The 11,087-nt window shown below is 39.9% G+C and overlaps 1 protein-coding gene across 3 annotated transcripts; it reads right to left on the bottom strand.

Moving 5' to 3' along the window:
- Positions 1 to 1,499: 1,499 nt before the first annotated feature.
- LOC101487620 (uncharacterized) lies at positions 1,500 to 9,528 on the bottom strand. 3 transcript variants are annotated; one of them, XM_012924257.3, is made up of 8 exons: positions 9,282 to 9,528; positions 7,456 to 7,658; positions 5,737 to 5,838; positions 5,539 to 5,634; positions 5,199 to 5,309; positions 4,984 to 5,107; positions 4,491 to 4,505; positions 1,500 to 1,699 (listed from the first exon to the last, which is right to left on the bottom strand). In XM_012924257.3, the coding sequence occupies exons 1-8, from the start codon at positions 9,331 to 9,333 to the stop codon at positions 1,614 to 1,616; spliced, it is 789 nt and encodes a 262-aa protein (XP_012779711.2). In that variant the 5' UTR covers positions 9,334 to 9,528; the 3' UTR covers positions 1,500 to 1,613. The 3 variants fall into 3 exon arrangements, with proteins under 3 accessions (XP_012779711.2, XP_076743323.1, XP_012779710.3); XM_076887208.1 differs by having other exon boundaries at positions 1,500 to 4,505; positions 7,456 to 7,520; positions 7,610 to 7,658; XM_012924256.3 differs by having other exon boundaries at positions 1,500 to 4,505.
- Between the last annotated feature and the right edge of the window lie 1,559 nt (positions 9,529 to 11,087).

Genomic DNA, 11,087 nt, shown 5'->3' with positions numbered 1-11,087 from the left:
TTCGTTCCGCATCGCGTTTTTTTTTTTACATTTTATTTTACTGTGCTTTTGGCCTTTCGATCTCCACTCCCCTTTGTTTCTGTATGGCTAATAAAATTGCGAAATAGGTGCAGGAGCAACTTTGGTATGGCCATGTTTAATTCCTTAACAAAGCGTGAACTAAGCAAGCTTTCCACTAATTTCTTTTAGTAGTCTTCAGGAATGGTTCTCCAGGCTTCTTGAAGAACATTCCAAAGCTCTTCTTTGGATGCTAGCTGCGTTTTCTTCTGTTCTCTGTAAAGGTGATCCCACATCTTCAATAATGGGATCAGGGGTCTAGGAATGCAAATCCATGACTCAGAGTGTCCATGTGTAGTGTGTGTGTGTATTTGTGACAGTGATCTGACAGTAGTTTTCTGCATTTAGAATTCCATCAATTTTATCAAGATCTCCAACGCTACTGGGTGCAATGCCACCCCTAACCAGGACAGAGGGCATTAGACATTAACTGTTGTACCTCTCTCCTGACTTTTACAAATTAATGACAGTTTGGACCAAAGGTTTCAAATTTGGATTACTCCATATGGTCTGACACCTTAGCCTTTCCTCCCTTTTTACCTACCGAAGAAGCATAGAATTCACATTATTTTATGTGTACTAAATTAAATGCATTATGGATGTCTAAATTAGTGAAAAATGATGGCTCAATGAAAAGATTCAAAAAAAGATGAGGCTAATTGAAAGGGATACTTAGTTTTTTATAGTTATTTAGTATTTATTTATTTATTGTCATTGTCAAGAACAATGAAATTGCGTTTGGGGCTTCCATACAACCCCAAAAAAAGAAGAAAATAATAAATACCCCTTAAAACCCAAGTGTACATATTTAACCCAGTGTGACTCCAATGCAATAAGACAATCCTTAGCAATAATGTTCGTAGAAATTCAGACAAAGACCTGAGAAACATGACAAAATACAACAATGCAACCCATTCAATATTATTGTACTGTGAGATATGATATCAGATATGATAGTTATCTATTTAAGAAAGAGGGGGGGGGGGGGGGGGGGGGGGCAGGAGGGGGAAGAGAATAAAGATATGATGCACCAATGCAGACTAGTTCATTGCTATTAAGAAGTTGGATATGGTTATTATCCGTGAGAGGGGGGCAGAGAGTTCAGGAGCCTCACAGCCTGTGGATACAGGCTGTTGGCCAGTCTGGATGTTCTGGCCTGTATAGACCTGTACCTTCTCCCTGAGGTACAGGTCTATCTGATTAAGTCCTCAATATACACACTGTCTAAACATCGTGTTAAGAGTTTAGAAAATAGAAAGAAAGAAAAATGACCCAAGCCTGCCCTGATCCTAATATTAGCTGAAAGAAGAAGAGGCAAGCACATTATTATCAACTTGCTCTTCACTATAACACTTTGTACCGTTGTCTTTCCTTCCTTCTTTTATTTCTACACTAAAGAGTTTCTTCCTCTTAATAAAAAATCATGCAATCATTTTCGCATGTACATTTAAGTAGTTTATTGTAATCTTGGGGTTTACCAATTTTCAAATACAAAAAAACCCAAAAACATGAGCAAAGCCCCACAAAATGAAAGATCACTATTTTAAGTGAAAGCTTCACCATTTTAATTTTTTGATAAAAAAAAACAGATGAAAATGATCCACAGAAGAAGCTGAATGCTGCTCACTTTTCTGCTTCGTGCCTAAAACACATTATACACAACATGAAAAAGAACAAAACATATGATGTAAAATCAAACAAACTAAATAGTTAAAAAAATTACACTGCTAAATACAAAGTACACATGAAACAAATATGGTAATTCTTCATATGAATTGAAGTTGGGAGAAGACAAAGATCTTTATACACCGAGCTGAACTCGTTCACCTCCAGTATGTGTCCTGCATTTTTATTGTGTTTACAGTGTTTGTTTGTTTTTTTCATTGTACTGTCAGCTGCTGACTTAGACAACAGTCACCGCAGCCTGTGCCCCACACAGAGATAGTACATTTAACTGTGGGACTGTAAGTATTTTACATGCTGGAACCACTACTTTTTCAGTTTCATCGTAGACTATTTGAATCTGTGTGCTCCTCTTTCTGTGTAGCACAAAGCAGACATTTGTCTAGGTATCTTTGTGAGGTAATTCACTGGCATCAGTGTATTCACACACTTTTTACCTGAGGTTTAAGCATCTAAGTGCCTAACAATAACCTAAAACGTACTGCTAACTTTACCCCTGAACAAGCATTTGGAGGGTTCTCAAAGTGGTTACAAAGTTAGCTGGACATGTTTTGATTCTTTCTCTCTCTCTCTTTTTTTTGTCCAGTTGGTTGGTTTCCTGTGGCAGTGACCTCTGTCATCGCTCACTCTTGGTAGACAAGTGGTTCAAATGAAAACATACATACTTTAAATAGTAAATAGGGAATTATTTTGCCAGCTTTTGCAACATCTGCTCCTTGCTGCCCATTAGACAGAATTCAGATTCAATGCGCATTCACACCAAGAAGCTACTTTCCTTAACCAATCAAGCATTCCTGTGTCACGTAGTTAATGTGTAACAAATGTATGTAGAAGTCTTTTGTGCCTGAACATGCTGTAGGCCTTTAGGAAGGCCTTGCCGCAGATATGGCAAACAAATGGTTTTTCTCCCGAATGTATTCGAGCATGTACATTGAGATACCACATTTTTACAAACCCCTTTCCACAGATGTCACATTTATACGGCCTTTCTGTGGTATGGTGCATGAGAATGTGTTTCTTAACCTCCGAGGTTGATCTGTAGTACTTTTCGCATTCAGGCACAGTGCATTTGAAAGGTCTTTCTCCAGTGTGGATTAATTTATGCCTTTTCATCGTTGATGCCGAAAGCATCTTCCCGCAGGTCGGACATGGATTACGGAACAACTCGTGTAAGTGTTTGCTCCTCTGGTGCTTTTTCAGCGCTCCTTTCTCTTTAAAGGACTTCTCGCACTGAGAGCAAGAGTGCTTCTTCTCATTTCGAGACTCGCTGTGGATGAAGTGCAGGTGGCGCAACATGTTGGACTTTTGGGCGAACGTCTTGCCGCACTCTGCACACAGATAGGGTTTCTCTCTGGTGTGGACCCTCTCGTGGTACATGAGCTCAGAATCACATTTGAATCTCAGGCTGCAATGAGAACACCGGAACGGCAGGTGGCCTGTGTGGTGCCATTCATGTATGATTAAAAATCGCAGCCTGGGGAGAGTTTTGGGGCAATGGCTGCATTTGAATGGTCTGCTGACTTTATGGATGTTTTCGTAATGTTTGAGTAAGGGCTTGAAAAGACTGAAAGACTTGTCGCAGCGGTTGCACTGAAATGGAGTGTGTGAAACTTTGTGCCTTGCCAGCGTTGCAGCATCTCGAAGGACCTTTCTGCATACGTTGCAGTAGAGCTCGTTGTGGGTCAGCGTATGCTTTTGCAGAGCAACTTTGTACTTGAACGCCTCTTGGCATATGTCACATTTGTAAAGATTCTTGACTTCATCTGGATTCCCTGGATCTACATGCTGCTGAGCATATTCATAACAAGTCTTATTCAAGTGCTTCTTCAGAGAGGATAGGAGTTTAAACCTGCTATCGCATCGAGGGCACGCGTAGTCATTGGTGGGAAAGTGGGTTTTCATGTGAGTTCTCAGGTTTGTGTTGACATGCTCTTTGCAGATAAAGCACTGGATTAAACGAGTGTGTTTGGTAGAGCTATGCTTTATGCCAGCAGTGCCCCGATTTCTGCTAGAATCTGACACATCTTTAGGACCCAGGAACGAAGGGTCCTCATCTGAGCTGCTACAAACTGAACCACTTTCAGGGAAACTGTTAACAGGACTCACAATTGAAGACTCATCGTCTGAGTAGTGAGACCATGAATCAGTTACACTGGGACTTCTACTAACAGTGTTATGACTAGAGTCCTTATCCGAGTAGTAAGACCAGGAGTCATCTTCACTGCAAGTACTGATGGGAGCCATGTATGAGGAGTCTTTGCCTGAATCCTCATTGTCTGACAGCATTTGAGAAACCCTCTCGAACTGTTTTGCTTTCGTGGAAATAGATTTGTCAGCAGGTAGGGCCTCTCCACAAAGTTGCCCTTTCACCTCTTGGAGAATCTTTTTCATTCTTAGGCCTCTGTTTGATCTCACAGGTCGAGACTGTAAAGACAGTGGCAGGTCAAGTCTTCTTAGACGAACGTGGCACTCTTTGATTAGGCAACAAGAACCATCTGTCTGACTTTGAAGATTTACATTTTCGGCATGTTTTGTTGAATCTCCTAAAGGCAACTGTGTTCCATTGTGCTCAGGAGTCCAATCACTTTTACCATCATTGGTCTCACACGTCTGCTGTTCTGGAGCCAGTGATTCCTTTTCCAAATCTGATGAAAATAACAATTCATCCAAAATGCTGCCCTTTGCTTGTGTTTTAAGCGTTTCTGTTTTTTCTACACAGGGAAGGTTTAGAGCTGAAATGATCCACTCACCGTCCAGAGAACTATCTGAAAAGACAAAAAAAGGTGTCATATAACAGTGAACAAGAACAGAGCTCAACACCCAAGTGCCATTCATTATTACATTATTGCACACGTCATACTAATCTGAGAACATTGGATTTATTTTTTTGACCACAAAGCAGCAATCCCACAAGCCAAATACACATCATTAAAGTGGACCGATTAAAAATCAGCTCCACATTTTTAACGTCAGACTCTACTAGAGTAGCTTTGCATGGTTCACAGTTCAAAATAATCCTTATTTGTCTTATACTGGTCCTTTGTTTCAGCCTCGCAGTGAATCTGCTATCTGAAACAAGTTGTTTTAGCTACTCAACAGACCTTTAGGGTAACTTTCCTCCGATTAGCTGTCCTTGCAAACTGCAAGTGGGCGGGGCCTTTAGCGCTCACAGCCAGAGCCATGTGCCTGAGATGGCTAAATCAGGGATACGGAGCTAAGAGTAGAAAATCTGTAACTACTTACCTATATGATCTAGTTGGCTAAGGTGTTTTTGATACTGCAGCAGAGTTTTGAGCTCTTCACACTGAGACACCAACTGCATGCAGTCCTTGAGAGCAGAAGAAGCTTCACCAAACATGGAGGCAACCTTTTGAAAATGAAAAAGAAAGAGCGGCGTTAACATTTGTTAATCTAGCTTAAAATATAATTGGGTAATGTTGAGTAGCACTTTTGTGTACCTGCTGGAATGACTGAAGATGAAGAATCTTTTCAAATCTGGATAAAAACAGGCACATCAAAGTGTGAAGTGTTTCATCATATGCAGGACCAAACTCTACAGGGAAAACATTCTGAGAAGCACAAACAAGAAAGCACACCATGAACGTCCAAAACATACAGAAATATCACTGCACCTGGCGCTTTTAGTAAACTCAAAAATACACCTTTACACATACTAGACTACTTTACCACTACTACTACTTGAAAATGAAAGTACTCCAGCTTTGATAATAAAATAATAACACTTTTATGGTATTATTATCTAGGATGCAAAAAAGCAGTGAAAAAACAAATACAGACCTGAAAGAAGTGCTCTCTTTCTTCAGCATCATTCTGCAAGTTCTTTACAAGATCCACAAAGTTTGATTGTGGCAGTTCTACATTAGTACCACCAGCCTGCATAATTCATAATAATAACAATTAATAATGATAATAAGCTGTTTTGGGAATCTAAATTATACTGTCACGATAACAGAAAACAAAAACCAATGAAATCACCTCCACTAGCCATGCATTGATGAGCACTTGCATCCTGTCCAAGTGTGGCTGGATGATCTCAAAGTCAGCAGGAGCTTCACGCTGGTATAACTCCAGGATCAGCTGAGAGCGCAAAGAAACTGATGTTTAATAGAGTGACATGAACGATCACTATTTCAATTTTCAAGGTGTTGGGCAACCTAAATCATCATAAATGAGACTGTAAGGTCCTGAGAGACCTGAGAAAGGATTATTCAACAGTAACCTGCATTGTTTGCCAGCATGCACGGCTTTTATCAGCAATACAAACAGGTAGCACAACCTGTCCCACTCACTTTTGTCTTTTCAACCATTTTCCATAAAAGAAAACGGGTTAGACAGATCAGGGAAGATCCAGAGCAGAAATGAGACTTCCACGTGGAAATGTAAAAAAAGCACCAACACTGAAATAAGTCCAGAGGGGATCAGCCAAACTTTGTTTTGGTTTTGTGTGGAAGTTTCTAGTCATGCTTGGTATAGTATTTCACCTTAGTGGCTTAATTGCTGAACGGCACAACTAATTAATTATTAATATTCTCAATGTTAAGATCATCACAGTTATTAATCACAACTATTCATTGACTGTAGACAAAACTGTTCTACAGCACTGTCACGTAGACGCTACTTTCACATTCAGATTGAGGGGACTTTCCCGCTAATGTGTAAATCTTTGCATCACCAAAGCATGAAGCCAAGTTGCCTCTGATGCCTACACTGAAGCATACGTGTGTGCACGAATTTAAGACTTTGTTTGTTATCTGCACAAGTGCTATATAAATATCAGCCCATTGTCTTTTACCAAATGGAATGCTACCGTGTTGGTGATTTCACTGCGTGTTTTGTGAGCTTGATGGATACGCCGGCACTCTGTACAGGCACGATTTTATGGACATTCACGTTGATGTTGAACGATTCACATTGTCAACCACTGTTTTTCTTGGCCTCTGTATTCACCATACTGCAATGGGTGAATTCTTTGAGATCCAGACACTGCTCTGCACTCTACACTTATTGTAATGGTTCTTGGGTAACATCACTTGATCTAAATGCCCTTAGTCAAGTGTATTCAGGAAACTTCACAATGCGTGGCGCTTTGTGACTGGTATATGCAGACACATCTTCAGGTGGTGATTTAGGGAGTGCTAGATTTTCTTATGCTTTTTGATCATTTAATTACAGGAAGCTAGGAAGTAGATTAATTCTACAACCATATTAGAGTTATCTACTTAAAGATTAAAGGTTTGAGAAGTAGAAACATGGCTGTGTTTGCGGCAGAATGCCTGAAAAAATTGGATCTAATTGGACTAGTGGATTAGTGGAAATCTGGATTTTGGACTGCATAATCCAAGTGTGACAATGTTGACTGTGGATACAATGTCTTCTGAGACACAGAGAAGGTGAACAGATGGTATCTTAGTGTGTGGTTCCCAAAAGGAAGGATGTAGGAGGAGTGGTGATGGCCACCCAATCAAATGACCTAGAACCAACTGACATTCTGTGTCAGAGCACAGAAGGATGGAAAAGCAGCCAACTGTTGGATGTTGGAAATGCTCCAGTCCTCGTGAAGCTGGTTGCCAAAGAATAAGAGAACAAAAGGCGTGCAAAGCTCTTATCGACGTAAAAGACAATTATGATGAAGGCAAAAAAGTACAAATCCATCAAATCTACAATGACTTAATTTGCAGATGCTGATAAACTCACCCGTGCTCTGAGGCCCAGGCTGAGTTCAGTCCGCTGGCGGCTGGTGAGCAGCTCTGGAAGAATGTCTGTAACCATAGACACAAACTCCTCAAGCATCCCGTAATCAGCTATAACTTTTTGCTGGATGGTCTGCCAGACGGCTGCGGAGACCAACCGAAGTGGTGGGACCAGGAGGCGCAGGGCAGTGAGGGAGAGTGTTGCACCTGAATGTGAACAGAAGTGGGTCATTTTAACATCGGGGATAAATGTTTTATTATCAATATCCATAAAATGAACCATAACTTAAACCCAGACACAAATACTTGGCTTAACACAGCTGTCCAATTGTTTGTATATTGTTTAGTGGTGACCTTGCTCCAAATGCTGCTCATCGTCTGTTTTGTAAATGAATAACTCATTAAAACTGACTGTTTTGACTAATATTGTTGTTATTATTATTATTATTACTACTACTACTAAACTAAAATATGTCATTTGGCCCATAAACTAGTTCCTGGTTTATTGTGCAAATTTTCTGACAATGAGTTTCATGAACATGGGATTTACTAAACTGCAGGGCCAAAATATTGTTTTGCTCTTTTGCTTTGTGTTCCTTGATCCTTTCATAGCGAAGCAGTCGCATATACATATTTAATAAACTCATATATATATGGTGGTGTTTAGCCCCATCGCCTAATAGCAAGAAGGAATCCACTGGTCAGTTGAGGCATGTTCTACCCGTTGCCTGCACAATACACAGACATCTGTAGTACTCAGTAGGCTGGCCAGTAATGAACTGTTGACATACCTCGCCTCTGTCAGTGCACCCCAGGGTGGCTGTGGCTACATTGTAGCTTGCCATCACCTGTGTGTGAATGAGTGTGTGAGTGGGTGGATGACTGGATGTGTAAAGCGCTTTGGGGTCCTTAGGGACTAGTAAAGCGCTATACAAATACAGGCCATTTATCATTTACCATACAACATTAAATCAAATCTATACATCTGTTTGAAATCTACTCACAATTGAAAAATACAACATACTGTAGTCTACTATTACTTTATGATCAAATGAGTTTTGGTCAGAGTGTCACATTTAAGAATGCAAGTATTTATAATGCTCATGACAGATGGTAGCATCGCAGCCTCACAGCAAGAAGGTCGTGGGTTCAAATCAACCAGCCAGTTGGGGCCTTTCTATGTTCTCCCCATGGTTGTGTTGGCTCTCTCCTGATACGTCTGCTTCCTCCCACAGTCCAAAGGCATCCAAGTTAGGTTAACTGGTGATTCTACAGTAAACTGGCCATAGGTGTGAATTTGAGCGTGATTGCTTGTCCATCTCTCTGTGTTAGCCCTGCAATAGATTGGAAACCTGCCCAAGGTGTAGACTGCCTCTCTTCCTATGAAAGCTGGTACATGGTCCATTGTAACCGTTTATAAGTTTGTTGCAAAATTTCCACCACAGTGCATTTAGATTAAGTCAAAAGAACCCACGACAAACATCTCCAACATGTTATGGAATCCCTGGCATCAAGAACGGAAGCAGAGACCACTTTAAATGAAAGCGTTCACTTTAATTGAATTCGGTACTACAACTAATACCAAATTCATTTGTAGACAGTGCCTATGTTAGATGTTGCACGTATTTGCATAAAGTGCCTATTCAAGAAAATGCAGGCAGTGTTACTCATAACTGTGCTATTTTTATTCGACACTAAACCCCCAATGTTTTATTACTACTCATCAGCGTTTGTGAAATATCTCCTCCGTTAAAATGCCACATAAGCAGCTTGTTATTCAGACTGTCTGACTAAAAACCAACTCTTTACAGTGATGCTAGGAAAACTTACCTGAAGAGTTAGTAGATTTCCCTTCTGAAATATCATTTTCCATCCTGTTCATCCACTGCACTCGATCGCACACAATCAGAAATTAGCTATAAATATAGGGGGGTGTCCTTTCTTTTCTACTACTTCTCCTTTCTTCGTCAGACACGTTAAAAACGTCACTTGTTATTCATGACAATGACTAAAACCAACGCGACTTAAAAATGGGGGGAAAGAAAAAAGCTTGGTCCGACGACGTTTTTGTTCCGGGTGGCTCAAATCGATGGTTCCGAGCACACTCGTCATATAATCCAGCCCCGTCAACATGTAACAGCTAGTGCCGTGCGATACTTCAAAATCGGGTATTAGTCTGATACCAAGCAAATACAGGGCAAGTATTGCCGTTACTATAAAGGCCACTTATATAGGATAGAGCAGTTATGAAAAGAATAATAATCAATTTGCATTTTTTTTCTTCTTTTAATGATCACTAAATCACTATGATTTTTCTTTCTACAGTAATTAACAGAACAAAACTCACCCCTCTGCTTTTATTTTCTTTGTTTTTTGGAGACTTATAATTTAAATGTGTCTGTCTCTAAAGCACTTTGAGTTAGCTTCTGTTTTTTAAATGTTCTATAGTCTATAAATAAAAAATATGTAAATAATATAATAATAATAATATAAAAAAGCACAAAAAGGTTAATGCATTTTTCGCTGATTGGTTGGTTAAAAAATTCATTAATCTAGCGAATGATTGAGCAAACAGTAGAATCAGCAGTCTGTTCACGCACCACATTTAATGAAAATATGTCTATAAATCTGCAGTTTGGAATAGTATCATGCTTAAGAATGCATTATTGTCTGCATTTTATTTAAGTATTTTTTTTAAAAACAAATAGTCCGTGGTGTAGTGGTTAGCAACTTCCTTCTCCAGTCCAAACACATGGGTTAGGTTGTTTGGTAATTCTAAATTGGCTGTAGGTTTGAATGGTTGTCTGTCTTTATATGTTTTCCCTGCAAACTTATGTCTTGTCTCTGTTGTCTCCATATGTACCCTATAATATAAGTACATACAGGTTTTAGAGCAACTTGTGCTCTCATCCAGGTGTTTCTTGAATTTTTCACCAAGACAATGCATACCAGGATATATGTGTCCAGTCTTCCTTCACTCTATGATACTAGCCAGCACTCTGTCTTTACCAGTCATAGTCTCTACATTTAAATGCGTCCTCTCACCTCTACTGCTTTCCTTCTCTCTCACTGCCCCTTAGCATGCCTTCCATCTTTTGTCTTCTGCCAACAGCAGCACAGTTTTGACCAGCAGTAAAAGCACTCGTTGTTAAACTGGGCCTTAACCAATCCGGTATGAATGGAAATCTCATTCTGTATTATTTGCATGCTTAATTTATATCAGATGCACTTCCTGAGGCAAAGTTCCCCATTCATCAGGGCTTGGGATACTAGGAGTACACTGGTGTGTGCCCCCCAACATGGGTGGAATACTGACACCAAAAAGGGAAATTCCAGTATATATGAAAATGCGATGAGCTTATTAGACTTTCTGCATCAGCGGATAAAAAAAAAGTAATAAATCTGACCGTCACGTGTAACGTCATAGGAGCAAAACTTGAGTGGAATCACAGTACTAAGACAAATGTTTCCCACAAAGCTTTTATTAGTGGTGGTAATATCATGCAAGAGCTCTGGTGAGAAATGAAAAAGAGAACTTGAGAATGATGAGCATGAAAACTCTATCAGAAACCAATATAACTTCATAGGATACTGCCGCAGTCTCTTTCCAAATCCAATAGGGAGATTCCTTTCTTA

Source organism: Maylandia zebra, linkage group LG8 (genome assembly GCF_041146795.1).
Source record: "Maylandia zebra isolate NMK-2024a linkage group LG8, Mzebra_GT3a, whole genome shotgun sequence".
NCBI lineage: Eukaryota > Metazoa > Chordata > Actinopteri > Cichliformes > Cichlidae > Maylandia > Maylandia zebra.
Note: the sequence above shows the minus strand (reverse complement) of the source record. Positions and strands in the feature narration are given on the sequence as shown.